General features: G+C 41.7%; 1 protein-coding gene across 1 annotated transcript in view; it reads left to right on the top strand.

Annotated features, from left to right (window-relative positions):
- Positions 1-8,445: 8,445 nt before the first annotated feature.
- The window catches only part of kdm2aa (lysine (K)-specific demethylase 2Aa), a 72,829-nt gene continuing 64,116 nt past the window's right edge, over positions 8,446-17,158 (top strand). Inside the window, exons 1-7 of the mRNA XM_037690014.1 lie at positions 8,446-8,641; positions 10,965-11,103; positions 12,925-13,003; positions 14,162-14,208; positions 15,539-15,717; positions 15,833-15,939; positions 16,017-16,110. Of these exons, the coding sequence (XP_037545942.1) occupies positions 8,588-8,641; positions 10,965-11,103; positions 12,925-13,003; positions 14,162-14,208; positions 15,539-15,717; positions 15,833-15,939; positions 16,017-16,110 (699 nt within the window). The 5' untranslated portion in view covers positions 8,446-8,587. The remainder of the gene's footprint in view (positions 8,642-10,964; positions 11,104-12,924; positions 13,004-14,161; positions 14,209-15,538; positions 15,718-15,832; positions 15,940-16,016; positions 16,111-17,158) is intronic.

The raw sequence follows: 17,158 nt of genomic DNA, 5'->3' as shown, positions 1-17,158 counted from the left end.
CGCAGGACACAATGGACTCTTCCTGCTGCACCTTCAGTCTAGACTGAGACCACCAAGGTGCTCCACAGAACAACACAGGAAGTCCTTCAAACTTTTCAACTCCTCCCCCTTTCTGCACACAGCACAATAAATTAATCCTGAACTACAATAAACACTTTAATGTTTCTGTCTGCACCTGATTAGAACTTAAGTGTTGGTATTTTTATATTCTCTGTTATTTTTTTGTATCTTGTGTGATTCTTGTGTATGATCCTTTGTATTGAAACTCTGGCACAACAATTTCTTGCGGGATCAATGAAGTTCTGTCTTATCTTGTCTTATCACATGCATGCACACATGATACACGGTTGACTAATTATGTAACTAAATGGGAGCAAAATCAGGTTAAATTGTTTCTAGATGGGCAAACAATGGGCATTCTATCTAAAAAAGTTAAGTCTGGTCCTCTGGACATTCAAAAAAACCCAAAACAAAGCAAAACAACAAAAAATGTAGAAACGTTTCGTCTCTCGTCCGAAAGACTTCCTCAGTCTGAGGTGCTGTTTTCAGCTCAGTCTCTTAAATAGCACCTTCTCAGAGTGGATCAACCAGTTTTGCTGCTGACAACCAAAACCAGCTGATCACATGCTCAAGAAGGACCATCAGCCTAACAATGGATCATTAGCACACTGATGGCTGTTTACTGTTCACAGAGGGCTGAGTGATACTAGCAATCACAGCATTGTAAGAGGGGGACAGTTGAACCCGGAGGCTCCGCCCCTGTTTAATGATGGATGATTTCTTTTCACAAAGATGGCCTCCTTTACTCCTCTCTCAAACCATCGTTCCTCTCTGTCCAGGATGTGAACATCTTCATCCCTGAAAGAGTGACCGCTGGCCTGGAGATGAGTGTAGACCTCAGAGTCCTGGCCTGATGATGTTGATCTTCTGTGCTGGTCCATCCTTTTGGCCAGTGGCTGTTTAGTTTCCCCGATGTAAGACTGATCACCCTCCTGACACTGAACAACATACACAACATTACTCTGTTTGTGCCGGGGGACTGGATCTTTGGGATGAACCAGTCTTTGCCAAAGAGGCCTCCGGGTTCAACTGTCCCCCTCTTACAATGCTGTGATTGCTAGTATCACTCAGCCCTCTGTGAATAGTAAACAGCCATCAGGTGCTAATGATCCATTGTTAGGCTGATGGTCCTTCTTGAGCATGTGATCAGCTGGTTCTGGTTGTCAGCAGCAAAACTGGTTGATCCACTCTGAGAAGGTACTATTTAAGAGACTGAGCTGAAAACAGCACCTCAGACTGAAGAAGTCTTTCGGACGAGAGACGAAACGTTTCTACATTTTTTGTTGTTTTGCTTTGTTTTGGTTTTTTTTGAATGTCCAGAGGACCAGATTTAACTTTTTTAGATTTTTCTACCTGGATTATTGAGCATGCATCAGGATATGAATGGGCATTCTATGTTTAGTTGGTGCAACGAACATTACACTGAGCATTCATACAGGAAACCCAGGTTCACATCCCCTCTGAGTAACTTCTAAGTGTTTTTTCCCTTCAACAAACCGTGTCAGAATGTCATGATTTGCTGAAAGCTGCAGCGAGTAATCTGTTTTAAACTCATTTTTATCATGTAATCTATAGAAAAATGAGTTAATCTCTTATAATCAACCTGGAGTCCAAGACTGAAGTTTGACAAAGTCAAGTTAAAATTTGCAAAGAAATGCGTCCACTTTTCAACACCGTTATTTTATTCTTTAACATTATTTCACAAATTTAACAAATTTTTAACATATACTTTTAAGAAAAACACACTAAGACAAGATAATATAGAAATGTATTGATCCCTCAGGAAATTGTTGTGCCAGAGTTTCAGTACAAAGGAACATACACACGAATCACACAAGATACAAAACAAATAATAACAGAGAATATAAAAATACCAACAATTAAGGTGTAAAACAGGTCAGGTGCAGACAGTTCAGGATTAATTTATTGTCCTGTGTGCAGAAAGGGGGAGGAGTTGAAAAGTTTGAAGGACTTCCTGTGTTGTTCTGTGGAGCACCTTGGTGGTCTCAGTCTAGACTGAAGGTGCAGCAGGAAGAGTCCATTGTGTCCTGCGAGGGGGGGGGGGGGGGGGGACATGTTGTTCAGGACCTGGAGCTGGTTCCTCAGCATCCTCTGCTCAGACACCTCTGTCAGAGACTGCAGGTCCACTCCCAGAACTGAACCAGCTTTGTTGATGGGTTTATCAAGTCTGTTGGCATCAGCTTTCTTCACCCTGCTGCCCCTGCACACCTCAGCGTAGAAAAACACACTGGAGACCACCGAGTGGTAAAACATCTACAGCATGGTCCTGCAGAGGTTGATGGACCTGAGTCTCCTCAGAAGAAAAAGACAATAGTAGTAATAATAATGAATTAGTGATGTATAATTTTTCAAACAGTATGTTAACTATGTCCACACATCCTAATGGATATCAATAAATTAGTGAGAGAGAAAAGAACAAAAATAATTTTAAATGTGGTTTTCAGTCGCAGTTGGCAAAAAGCCTCAGTCAATACTGTGTTTCTAAATTAACAATTAAACAGTCAACCTGTCTGTTTTCATGTGCCATTCCCAGTCTGCTTACACATACAAGGAGAAATATGTTGATTCAAAATTTCACAGTGTCAACAAATCCCCAAAAAGTTGTGACAAGTAGCAATAAGTGGCTGGAAAAAGGAAATTGGGCATATAACTAACAGCTGGAAGACCAATTAACACTAATTAGGTCAATGGACAACATGATTGGGTATAAAAAGAGCTTCTCAGAGTGTCAGTGTCTCTCAGAAGCCAAGATGGTAAGAGGATCACCAATTCCACCATTGTTGTGCAGAAAGATAGTGCAGCAATACCAGAATGGTGTTACCCAGCGTAAAATAGCAAAGACTTTTAAGTTATCATCATCAACCGTGCATAACATCATCAAAAGATTCAGAGAATCTGGAACAATCACTGTGCGTAAGGGTCAAGGCCGTAAAACTCTACTGGATGCTCGTGATCTCCGGGCCCTTAAACGTCACTGCACCTCAAACAGGAATGCCACTGTCAAGGAAATAACAGAATGGGCTCAGGAACACTTCCAGAAAGCATTGTCAGTGAACACAATCCACCGTGCCATCCGCCGTTGCCAGCTGAAACTCTACAGTGCAAAGAGGAAGCCATTTCTAAGCAAGCTCCACAAGCTCAGACGTTTGCACTGGGCCAGGGGTCATTTAAAATGGAGTGTGGCAAAATGGAAGACTGTTCTGTGGTCAGATGAGTCACGATTTGAAGTTCTTTATGGAACACTGGGACGCCATATCATCCGGACCAGAGAGGACAAGGATAGCCCAAGTTGTTATCAACGCTCCGTCAGAAGCCTGCATCACTGATGGTATGGGGTTGCATGAGCGCTTGTGGCATGGGCAGCTTGCATGTCTGGAAAGGCACCATTAATGCAGAGAACTATGTTCAGGTTCTAGAACAACATATGCTCCCATCTAGACGTCATCTCTTTCAGGGAAGACCCTGCATTTTTCAACACGATAATGCCAGACCACATTCTGCAGCAATCACAACATCATGGCTACGTAGGAGAAGGATCCGGGTACTGAAATGGCCAGCCTGCAGTCCAGATCTTTCACCTATAGAGAACATTTGGTGCATCATAAAGAGGAAGGTGCGACAAAGAAGGCACAAGACGATTGAACAGTTAGAGGCCTGTATTAGACATGAATGGGAGAGCATTCCTATTTCTAAACTGGAGAAACTGGTCTCCTCTGTCCCCAGACGTCTGTTGAGTGTTGGAAGAAGAAGGGGGGATGCCACACAGTGGTAAAAATGGACTTGTCCCAACTTTTTTGGGATTTGTTGACGCCATGAAATTTGGAAACAACAGATTTTTCCCCTAAAATGAATCATTCTCTCAGTTTAAACTTTTGATCTGTGATTTGTGTTCTATTCTGAATAAAATATTAGATGTTGGCACCTCCACATCATTGCATTCAGTTTTTATTCACTATTTGTTTAGTGTCCCAACTTTTTTGGAATCTGGTTAGTACATGTTCTCGTTGTATCTCGGTGCAATGATAATAAAGCTTATTCTGATTCTGATTGTATGTTCCCATGCAATGACAAAATCGATTTTCTGCATTTAACCCATCACACCTGGGATACACCCAGGTGGAACAGTGGGCAACTATTGAGTGCCCGGGAAGCAATTGAGGATTGGGTATCTTGCTCAGAGACATCATGATATGTGGGAATGGCTGGGAGCTGAATTGTGACCTTCTGGTCCCAGATCGGCTGCCCTTCCTCTACTTTCATCTCGGTCCCCAGGTGGTAGAGCTGCTGCCTCTCAGAAGGTCGCTGGATCAAATCCCGACCCCGGGGGGGGGGGGGGGTGTCATTGTAGGTGGAGTTTGCATGTTCTCTCCGTGCATGTGTGGGTTTTCTCTGGGTACTCTGGTGTCCTCCCACAGACCAAAAACATGCATGTTAGACTGATTGGTAACTCTAAATTGTCTCTAGGAGAGAGAGAGTGAATGGTTGTTTGTCTCGTCTGTCTCTATGTGTCCCTGTGATGGACTGGAGACCTGTCCAGGGTGTCCCGTCTCACACAGTGACTGCTGGATATGAGCACCAGTGACATTGTGATCCAACAAGGAAGAAGCGGGTGAAGATAATGAATACATGGATGGATGTCCTCCTTGTGATCCTGTTCTTTAAGTTTTGAAACAAGTTTACAAATATCACCCTGTTGAATGAAATAAAGTTATATAAAGACAAAAATACAATTTTAGTGTCAAGCTTAAGTAGTTTTATATAATCAAATTTAAACAAGTGAGCATTCACATTATGAGGGTTGCTATGTTGAAAAATTCTCATTTATAGACTTGTTGCCACTAATAGTACTTTGAAAATAAAAACTGTATGTTTGGCAATAATTTACAAACTAGACCAACTCAAAATAATTAATGCAAAAACCCTAATTAATTATTTCATGTTTGATCATTTCTTGAATCACATTTATTACAGTTACTTCACAGTCTGATTCCAAATAGTTTTGTTGTGTACATACAGCCAGAACCTTGTACTTTACCGCAGTAACCTTGTTAACTAAACTGTAATCCTGTGTAGATTTGAATCGTGATTTTTATAATCAACTACAAAACACTTGAAACGGAGAGCGAGGCCAACAGATAAACATTAAGCAGAGACATAATGTTGCTGCAACCTTAGGGTCTTTTTGTTACCACCAGAGCCCTGTAAAGAGAGAGTTGCGACACTCTTTTGAACTCGCCGATACGCGGTCACGTGGTTCATGCAGCTCTCAATAGTTCCAAACAGTTCATCGCTGTCAGTCAGTTTGAGCGGCTGCTGGCGCAACATAACACATAAATCAATTTTTTTTACTTTACCTGGTGTCTTTCAGTAATTATTGAGCAGTAACGAACTGATTACTTAACTGATTACTGATTATTTCACTGACTATGCATTTTATCAAAGCATTTTTAGTTGTGTCTGATACATTTATCATTAAATTTTAGAAGGAAACGAGACTGCAAACACATATTTGTTAGAAAAAATAATGTATATGCAATACAATGATCAATATAGCCATATCAGTGTTTTATAACGTTACACACGTTAAAAAAAGATCAGAGTAACTCCTGTTATAAAGCTGTTTCTGATGTTCTCTGCATGAGAATGCTCCACCTTGTCCTCCAAGCAGCAGTTCAGATCTGCTCCAGCTTACCTCAGATCATCTGGATGAATTCTTGATTTCTATAGAAGATATTAATTCAACCTTTATTTAAACAGGTTCGTCCCATTGAGCCACGAGGACTCATTTACAAGAGAGACTGAATATAATTGTTGTATTTGTCGTTTTTTTATGGCAACCAAGTACCTGATAACTGAGTTGATTGTAGCCTGACAACTATTGTAAAACTGTAATTCATTGATTAAAATGTTAATTTAAATGAAACTGTTTCTAGTTAAAATCACAACAGATGACAAAATAAGTGTTAACTGTGCAAAAATACATTTCCAAACAATTATAAAATATGTAAAATGTAAAGCAAGCTTTATTAAAGTACTTTTACTATTACTTTTACTATTTATACTGCTTATTAATGACATCATCTCAAGTCAGCACCATCATCATCATCATCATCATCATCATCACAACAACACAAAGTGAGAGCTGTAAATTTAATCTGCACAAACATTTTCAATCAGGGCTCAAAATGTTGAACTGTCAAAGAAACGTGCAAGAAAATAAACTGATGTCACTCTACAGACACATTTAGAGAGAGGACAGTTTACAGAGACACAGTGAGGACGTGTGAGACTGAAGGAGGTTCAACCATTTGTTCTTGGACCAGAACCAGATGAGAAGAACAGCAGAACTTCCACTGACCAGTGACCTGACCAGTGACCTAACCAGTGATCACACATGTTGTTCTAAATTAAACTTTGGTATGAACAGTGTTAAATAATTCATGTCATATTTTTATTGAACAATAATCTTCATTCTAACAGTGACGTTGTAATTTCAGAGACTGAGGAAGAAACAGAAATGAGGCGAGTGAGATGAGGGAAAGATGAAAATGTGTCCTCAGAGGACGGGGACATGTCAGGATCTGATGATCCAGGATCAACAGAACCAGGAGGATGGATCAACAGGACCAGGAGGATGGATCAACAGGACCAGGAGGATGAATCAACAGGACCAGGAGGATGGATCAACAGGACCAGGAGGATGGATCAACAGGACCAGGAGGATGGATCAACAGGCAGTCAGGGAACAGAGATGAAAAACCTGAGGGAACAATTAGAACACAAAAAAAATACATAAGCAGGACAGAAGAAACTCACAGACAAGAACATTAACTCTGTCCTGCCAAGAAAAATGTTAATGGAAAATAAATTGACATATTTTTACAAAAGATCAGATGAAGTCAACTTGCATGAAGAAGAACTTCCAGCTCCATCTCAATGTACCTGTGATAGTTTAATAAGTGTTTTGTTACTGTTCTATAGTTTATTGATGCTGATATATTCTTGTAATAATTCTTATTTCTTGTTCTGTCTTGAAAGAGTCTCATCTCAACTTGACCCATGATTACCAAACACTAAACTAATAATATAAAACTAATGTAAATGAACAGTCCTGCAGTAAATACCAACTTTGTGAAGGTTATGGTGTTAAAGTAATTTTATTCAAACATCTTGATTCAGCTGTTATTGATTAATAGAAGACAGAAAATGAGATCTTGTACCTTTGTGATACTTTGAATGCAACATTCAGTTCATGAAGTCATTCTCCTCTGGTTTACCTGGAAAACATTTAAAAATTGAATCATCTCCACAATCACGTTTTTCTTTAATGATAATGTCACAATTTATGCTGCAGTCTTTGACAAATGATCTATAACTTTAACTAAATGACGTCAGTCTTGTTGTCATGTTGTCATCATTCTTTGTTAAATCAGGTCTCTCTTGTAAATGAGTCCTCGAGGCTCAATGGGATTTACTGTAGAAATAAAGCTTGAATGAATCTCTCAGAACAAAAAGGTCAAATATTTTCTAGTTGAGTTCAGTAACTGGAATTACCATAAATTAAAAAAGACCACCTTTGAAAATTTAAGCAGTAATAGATATTTTAAAACGCTGAATTAGAAATAGACCCGTTTAAACCGTCATGTTGCAGAGCAGCTGCAGTTAAAACACAACTAGTAATTTAACACGTTTCATTAACTAAAACTGGAGACATGAAGTATTAATGTTGATAATTTGTGGTACAGAACAGTCAGATAAAGCTTCACAATGGAGAAAAAGTGTTGTATTTGCATTAACTTACCGGAAAAACACGGAGAATGAACTACGTTCAATGCTGAACCGCTGCTGTTTGGAACTATTTGCTGCTGCATGACCCACGTGACTTCCGCATTCCATTCTTTCTATGGGAGTCTGTGGGAGTGTCGCAACTCTCTCTTTACAGGGCTCTGGTTACCACTAAATATCTTTTTTTTACACAACTCGAAAGGAAACAAGAAAAGTACAAAAAATAGTTTGGTCTATTTTCTGTTCACACTCCAGCTCAGTAGGTGGCGGTAGAGCCCTGTAAAGAGACAGGGCGCTGGGTGGCGGTACTTCACCTTTGAGCAAAAAACAAACAACAAACTCCACCACAGAAGAAGAAAAACAAAGATGGTGTACTGTTGTGCCGCGCAGACACGGTCGTTTTATTTAGAATAACGGATAAACATATAGAAGCTGAGGCCAAGCTGTGGTTGTGGAACAATCAGAACTCCTTCAGTGATTCTTCGCTGGTTCGGTTCGTGTGTTTGGTCGAACAAAGCTCGATTTCTCTCCGTTTCGCCGCAGTAACGGCAGCTCTGGTCCCGCAGCTCTGGTCCCGCAGCTCTGGTCCCGCAGCTCTGGTCCCGCAGCTCTGGTCCCGCAGCTCTGGTCCCGCAGCTCTGGTCCCGCAGCATGTTTTGTCCCACGGTTCAGGCCAAACTGCGTGTGCTGCTGTAAAGTTTTCTCCGCTTCAGTCTGACAAATGTCGACTCATCAAAGTATGGATGATTCAAAGCCTCGATACAGCAAAAGACTGGTAAGTGTTGTCTCATTCATGTGTAAGGTTGGCTCATAGAAAATGACACAATGTGGAAAGTTAAATGGACTGTACCTATACAGCTCCTTTCTGTCTGATCCAGATACTCAAAGCTCTTTACAACAATCTGTGCCTCATTGACCCGTTCATACAGCACTCTACTAGATCTATACAAAGATAATTGAACAAATCATTCTAAAGAGAATAATCAGAGCTTTATCACATTCATACACTGATGGAACACACATCAGAGGCTACGAGGGGTTCAGTGTCTTGCCCAGAGACACTTAGGCATGTGACTGCTGGTGGATTCGAACCCCCAACTCTTGCATTGGAGGACGACTGCTCTAACCACTCGCCCTAGTTGAGGTTTTAATGTAACTAACTTTTTACTGGAATTAATTTCTTCCAACAGTCAAATCAAATAAACTTGAACCCAGTGTATGTTAGCCAAATGTTCAGATGAGCTCTGTTAAAATCATCCACCTCCTGTTAGGGGCTCAGGTCTCGGGGGCAGCATCTCGAGCAGGGAGGTCCAGACATCTCTTTCCACAGCCTCTTCCAGCTCTTCTGGGGGAACGCCAAGGTGTTCCCAGGCCAACAGAGAGTGTCCCGGGGTCTCCTCTCAGTCGGACATGCCCGAAGCACCTCCCTTGGGAGACGCCCAGGGAGCATCCTTACTAGATGCCCGAACCACCTCAAGTGGCTCCTCTGGATGTGGAGGAGCAGTGGTTCTACTCTGAGTCTCTCCTGATAACTGAACTCCTCACCCTGTCTCTGAGGGAGAGTCCAGCTGTGCAGAGGAAACTCATTTCAGCCTCCTGGATCCACGATCTTGTTCTTTCAGTCTCTACCCAGAGCTCGTGACCAGCGGTGAGGGGAGGAACGTAGACCGACCAGTAAACAGAGAGCTTTGCCTTATAACTCAGCTCTCTCTTCACCACAACGGACCGGTACAGAGTCCACAATACTGCAGATGCTGCACCGATCCATTTTTCCATCTCTCGCTCCATTCTTCCCTCACTCGTGAACAAAACCCTGCGATACTTGAACTCCTCGAGGCAGAACCTCACCCTCGACCTGAAGAGAACAATCCACCCTTTTTCGGTTGAGGACGACGGCCTCAGATTTGGAGGTGCTGGTTCTCATCCCAGCTGCTTCACACTCGGCTGCGAACCGCTCCAGTTAAAATCTGTAGTTTTAAAGTCGTTTAAAAATGATGCTAAGGTCAAGTATGTTTTTTAAAAAAATCACAAAGTTACATTGTTTAAATATTCTGAACTTTGGTATAGTGTCCTGTATTTCATTTAAACTAATTGGGGAGTGGTGGCGCAGAGGTTAAAGATGGTGAGCCTGTGGCTGGAGGTCGCCGGTTCGCCCCCCTGGACCGTTATTATCAAAAATGTGGGTGGGAAAGGTGCAACACCCACACCTGCCCTCCACCTTCATTTGCCCCACTCTGGGCCCTTGAGCAAGGCCCTTAACCCCCACCACCTGCTCCCCCGGGCCCCTCCATGGCAGCTCTGCTCCACACAGAGGCTGTGGCAGCGTCTGAAGGACATCCGGCACAAAAACAATTGACAAGTCTTCGTGGGAATTAGTTGGTTCACTGTGGCGATCCCTGAGGACCGAGTCACCGAAGGGAGAATTTCATTTAAACAAATTCTGTCATTTTTCACCAAAACTGTTCTTTGATGAATGTTCAGAAAGAGCTCCTTCACAGGTGAGAATAATATTCATCATTTGAGTTTTCAAACTAGAAACAAGTCCATTCACCTGAAGGACTGCGTTCCATCGTCATTTTGTCGTGTCAGCATTTTGCTGGTGAGCAACAGTTGATAAATGACATCGGTTGATTTTCAGAGCGTACGAACAGTTTGTCAGCGTGTTTGTCTTTTCTAACTCTCGGTACTTTTACTATTTCTGATCCAACGCAGATTCCCGTTATTCCAACTGACGAGCCAAGAAAAAGAGATTTTGTTTGAAAAAATTGGAACCAAGTCCGTGACCCAGCGCTGAGAGGAGCAGACCTGTTACAAACCATTTCTCAGCGTGTAAACTCTGTTTGTGGGTTTAGGTTCCCAGCTGAGGGCCTTTCACATGAATGTTATCTGTGGTGTGTTCAGTTTGGTCAAGCTGAAGCCGATTTGATTCTTGCCACCACTTCCCTTTACTCATCTTGTGTTGGACCCTGGTCACTCTTCATTCACTTAAACGCCGTGTGTTCAGTCTCGTTAGTCACTTTTTTCCAGTCTAAAGTTTGAAGCGGGTTCTGCTTCTGTCTTTGAAACATTTCTTCATGCTTTGTGTTTCCTCGCCACAGCGGGCTGGAACCAGACGGCGTTACCATGACGATGGCATCTCGGATGAAGAGATTGATGGGAAAAGACTGTTTGATCTGGAGGAGAAAATCAGCAGTGAGAGGTTTGGTTCTGATCGGGTGGTCCGCATGGAAGGAAAAGGTAGGTGAACCTGGTGGGCCCTCACAACCTGCACTGAAATGCCTAAAGTCTTTTTTTCTTAAATAAAATGACAGAAAACTCCAAACAACTCTTTACATTCCAACAATGTTCAGTCTGTGGGTTTTGTACCTGGATTGTGGAGCAGGAACGTTGGTGAACTCATCACAGTGACACATTGTTTCACATGATGCATCATTCACTACCAGAAGTTTACCGCACCATTTGTAATAAACGAGCAAAATCTGCTGAGTCATCGTTTGTTGAGCCCGACCGTTATAGAAATTTTGACTATTGCCGATTCCACTATAGGGTGGGAGAGGCAGCTGCCGATAACCGATATAATGGCTGAAATAAATTTGTTTCTTTGTCCACCCCCAAGACTCTAAGAAAGCAGCGAGTGGGGCGGGGCTTGTTAATTTAGCACAGCTGTTAGCATCCATGAAGCTAAGCTAATCAGATCCACGCAATACATAGTCCAATATACAAATACAACGACAATTAAGAAACTCTGATATTTTACCTCTACGTTAGATTTATTGTTCTGGATAAAGTTTTACAAGGTAACAGCTTATGCTAGGTTATCTAAACATTAACGTGCTATCTTGAGAGGTACATATATATCTTTTTAATTTCCGAGAGGCACGTAGCTAATGACAAGCAGGTTGGAGGATTGAAGATAATTTATTATTGTTGATTTGTTTTTACAGATCAGTTAAAATAAACTTACCATACTCTGTTCAGTGTTGCTCGCTGCTTCGGCTGTGATGAAAGTGTAAGTGAAGTGAACGGCCGTGACTTGAAAGTTGTCTTCATGCGCCCTCTGCTGGATACATTGTACAATTACAGCTGCTTCCCAGCATTTAAGGCGGTAGTGTCCAGTCCTGGTCCTGAGGGCCTCTAACCTGAAGGTTTTACGTGTGTCCCTGCTCCAACACACCTGATTCAGTGGTTAATTACCCTCATGTTCTTCAGAAGCCTGTTAATAATCTACTGATGCAAATCAAGTGTGCTGGAGCCCAGAGGAACGTCTAAAACCTGCAGGACAGTGACCCTTGAGGACCAGGATTGGACACTCCTGATTCAAGGGGTGAAGATTAGAAGCGCTTATGTCTGCGAATAATGGGACAGTTATCACCTCTATTGAAAAACCCCCAATCGTCTGTATCAGCCTAAATTATCGGGCGTACCTACCTATTGTCCAGGCTGTAGTTTTAACATTCTAACATTGATGAGAACATGTCAGACTGTTCTGGTGCACAACGGGTATTGGGTTGGCTAAATAATCCCCGACTGTAATCAGAGAGAGGACAATCGAGTCAGAGATGCCAGGTCAAAAGCAAAACGGTGAAAGCTGTAAGGACAACAGTTGACACAAGTGGAGTGATTCTGGGAGAGTGTTGAGCAACAGTTCGAGCTAAGATCACATGAAATGAGCTGTGTCGACATATTTCACATTTAACGAGAGGATTTCCATTTCTAACGTAACTGACCACCAAATTCAGTCGTCAACAAAAGGCAATAAATATTTTTAATGCACTTTTACAAAAAACATTACATTAACCCCCAAACACTTATTTAATGATGTAGAAAATGTTATTTGCATAAAACTGTTAATCACAAACATTGAAAATTGCATATTTTTGATGTTTGTTCTGGTTTTAAGAATTAAATTATTTGGTGTTGATCCAGATATTGTTTAAGTTATTTAAGCATCAGTAATGTGTTCAACTGGTCAAACATAAAAGTGCTTAATTCTCCTTAAGTATGTTTTCCCACAGATTTAAAAATCTCAGCACATTTAGTTACGATTTTGTTTTTCAGACTTTACCTACGAGTTCATCCAGCGAGGCGGTCTGAGAGATCCAATCATTTTTGAGAAACCTGATGGACTTGGAGTCAAGTAAGCATTTTTTTTTTTGTGTGTCTTCATTTTTATTAGTTTTGTTAACTTGGTGTAGGGCTGGGTGATATTATCAAGATAGTTTTTTTTGCGTTATAAGTTGAGACTATCTCGATATGAACTGAAAATCCTCCTGCTGCCTTCTTTCTCCCACTCACCCCCCTCCTCCTCCCTCACTGAACACAAACCCAACCACCTCCTCCTCCCTGCTTCTGCAGGAGGTGGGTGGAGACGTTTAGCACAAATGAACAGGGCAGATGAGAAGAGCAGAGAGGCGGCAACATTCATAAATCTGCAGTTTATCACTAAAGACACGGTCCTTAGCGGCTAACAGGATGGCTAACGCTTTAGCCGTCTTGTTCCACAGCCGAGACCGTCTTTAGTGATAAACTGCAGATTTGTGACTGTTGCCGCCTCTCTGCTCTCCTCATGAAGCACAGCTAAATGAGCTCTGACCCGTGGTTTGTTTTAAGGAAGCAGGAGGATGTAAGAACTGTCGCAGCTTCACGGTTCTGAGTGGAGGCTCGCTTCCCTGCACTTCACACAGGCTTACTAACGTGAAGGCGCCTTTCTGTCTGATCAAGACGCTCAAAGCTCCTCACAACAATCTGTGCCTCATTTACACATCCACACAGCTCTATACTAGATCTGTACAAGGATTAATCAGAGCTTCATCACGTTCATACACTGATGGGACACATCGGAGACGGTGATGGGTTCAGCGTCTCACTCAGGGACACTTCAGCATGTGACTGCTGGTGGAATCGAACCCCCAACTCTCCCATTGGAGGACGACTGCTCTAACCACTCAGCCACAGCCGCCCTCAGCTGAAGAGGATTATTATTTAATAAATGTAAATAAATGTCTAAAAAATAATGTATGTAAATAGTTTATTTTTATACATTTATTTTGTAGTTACAGCTGTTGTTAATAAATGTGCCTGTGTGACAACTGGGACAAAGCTTTGACTCAGAAATATATTTTTGTTACTTTATGGAAAGAAAAAAATATCGAGATTTATCATAAAAATATGGAGGTATTAATTTAGGTCCCTGTCGCCCAGCCCTAACTTGGTGTTGGTTTGTTCAGACATCTCCGCTGACCTGGACTGATGTATGACTGAACCGTTTGTCTTCTAACACTGTGTGGTTCTGCAGGGTGCCCGATCCAGAAATCAGCGTCAGTGATGTCAAGATGCTTGTTGGTAAGAGTGTTGTGCTTTCAACATCCAGTTAATTAAAACTCATGGTAGAAATGTGACATTTACAGAGAGAGCCTTGCAGAAACCTTGATGTTCTATCTGTGTTGATGCCTTACAACATGGAATTTATCAGGATTTTTAATATGATTAGAAGCAACAATTTATGTGTTTAGTTAAAAGAGGTGGGACACAATCTTATTGATCTTAAGTCAGACACAAAGTCTTAAAGTCCTCCATCACTTTGGTTCATTACAGAGAAAATCATAAAAGTGAAGATGAACAAATATAAATCTGTGACCTCCATTCACCTGAAATCCTCCCTGATGTTCTCGTCACTGTTTTCAATCTTCTGAGGATCCAGCGTCTCTCCTCCGGTGGTTTATTGTCGTCCAGACACAAAGTAGGACGCAGGTTTTCCTCCGTCGGCCGTTTGTCAACAAGTGAAATGAGGTCACATGCAGAGTTTGGGTGAAGCTGTGCTTCGTGGAAGAGTAGCAGGGAAAAGAAACTGACTGAAAGGAACACCATCTGAGAACACCATCGCTACAGTAAAGCATGGTGGTGGCAGCATCGTGCTGTGGGGATGTTTTTTATCTGCAGATATTTGGAAACTGGTCAAATCAAAATCAATTGAGAAAAATACAAAGAAATTCTTGTCAGGAACTTGGAGTCTTCCAGAGATTTGAGACAGATGGAGGTCCTCCTTTTAGCAGGACCACGACCTTAAACACCGTGCTGAAGCAACGCTCCACTGGTTTAAGGAGAACCCGTTAAAGGTTCTGTACTGGTCCAGTCAAAGCCCAGACTTCAATCCAATTTGTAATCTCTGATTTCGTGCAAACATTGAAGCAGCAGCACCTGAAGGAGCCGCAGCGTACGGTCATGAAGGTTCGACTAAAGGTCCAGGTTAGAGCAGCCAACATCACAGAGAGGGACACGAAGACACGACGCTAGAATGGCGTCAAAAGATGGGACACAAAGTATTGAGTTTTAGAGCTAATTCCATCTGCAGCCACCAGTTTTCATTTTTATATCGCTCTATAGTTTTTTCACATTTAACTTCATTAATCTGAAGTATTATTACAGAATTATTGTTTTAATTCAAATTAGAAATCAGAATGCAATCCAGGTTGGCAGGAAACCAAATGGAAAGAATATCAAGAAAGATGAATGATTTAGCAACTTTATATTTGGAGACATTTAACTGATCCCAGTTACTAAACTGAACCAAGACTAAACTGTTGCTTGAAGCGGACTTCTCTGACATTATTTTTATTATTATTATTGTTGTTGTTATTATGATGTCACTTACATTATCCTTTTCCCCATTTAGGTAGCAGGCGCATGTTAGATGTGATGGACGTGAGCACTCAGAAGGGGACAGAGATGTCCATGGCCCAGTGGGCACGCTACTATGAGACCCCTCCGTCTCAGAGAGAGAGGCTCTATAACGTCATCAGTCTGGAGTTTAGCCACACCAAGCTGGAGGCCTTAGTTAGCAGGCCTGCCACAGTACGTGCACTATTTTGTGAAGATGCACGTTTAGTAAACTGTACTTAAAAATCAATCAAATTATTATTGTTTTCCTGTTGTAATCTGTGTCTCTTTGTTTTGTTTGTGAGTGTAGGTGGATCAAATTGACTGGGTGGACAACATGTGGCCTCGACACCTGAAGGAGAGTCAAAGAGACTCAACCAATTCCATTAATGACATGCAGTACCCCAAAGTACAGAAGTAAGTTGGCACCTCCTTGTCCCATCAGATGTCAGCAGAATCAGTTTAACACCACAGTTTGTGACGTCTTCCCACAGGTACTGCTTGATGAGCGTCCAGGGCTGCTACACAGACTTTCATATTGACTTTGGTGGCACCTCGGTGTGGTATCACATTCTCAGAGGAAGCAAGGTGGGACTGAACAAGTTAACAGTTGTAGCTTCATAAGTCTAGGACCTCTTCAAATATGGACTGTACTTATACAGCGCCTTTCTATCTTATCGAGATACTCAAAGCTCTTTACAACAATCTGTGTCCTCATTGACCCATTCATACAGCTCTATACTAGATCTCTACAAAGCTAATTGAACAAATCATTCTAAAGAGACTAATCAGAGCTTTATCACATTCATGCACTGATGGACACACATCAGAGGCAACGAGGGGTTCAGTGTCTTACCCAGGGACACTTCAGCATGTAACTGCTGGTGGATTCGAACCTCCAACTCTTGCATTGGAGGACGACTGCTCTAACCACTCAGCCACAGCCGTTCCAAGTTAATTGAACTTCCACAATAACAAACCAAGATATCCTGCTCAACTAGAGCTAAAAGCCAGCAACAATAAATATTGTGGCTTTTCCACAGATTGGGGACGACCCTTGAAAATCCTGTTACCCAGGAATTTGAGCATTTTGTTTAAATTGACTGATTCGTGGATCTTATAGCTGTAGTTGGAGTATAAAGGTGTAGAACTTTAGATGGGTAAGATGGTGCCATGTCTTTAACACTGGGCTGTGAGATGTTAGAAAAACTTGAGATGTGCCACAATATTGTTTTATTAAAGCTGTGAGCAGCTCAGAACATTCCTCCCATATTGGTGACGTTCTGAAATAAATGCCACCATACCTACAGATAAAACATCCCTAAACTTGTAAGAGGGGCTTGTTGAAATGGAAGGACAGAGCAACAGATGACTTTAAATAAAGAGTAAAATTATACATGGACAAAATCCAGGAATAAAATGCTAAATGGACCATACTTAAAGAGCAGCTTTTTATCTAATCAAGATACTCAAAGCTCTTTACACTAGAATCTGTGCCCTCATTTACCTCTAACACGCATTCATACAACACTCTACTACACACATTCATACAGCACTCTACTACACACACATTCATACAACACTCTACTACACACACATTCATACAACACTCTACTACACACATTCATACAACACT

The sequence above is a fragment of the Nematolebias whitei genome, chromosome 16 (genome assembly GCF_014905685.2).
Source record: "Nematolebias whitei isolate Nwh7 chromosome 16, NemWhi1, whole genome shotgun sequence".
Lineage (NCBI taxonomy): Eukaryota > Metazoa > Chordata > Actinopteri > Cyprinodontiformes > Rivulidae > Nematolebias > Nematolebias whitei.
The sequence above is the reverse complement of the archived record's forward strand: the minus strand, read 5'-3'. Positions and strand labels throughout refer to the sequence as shown.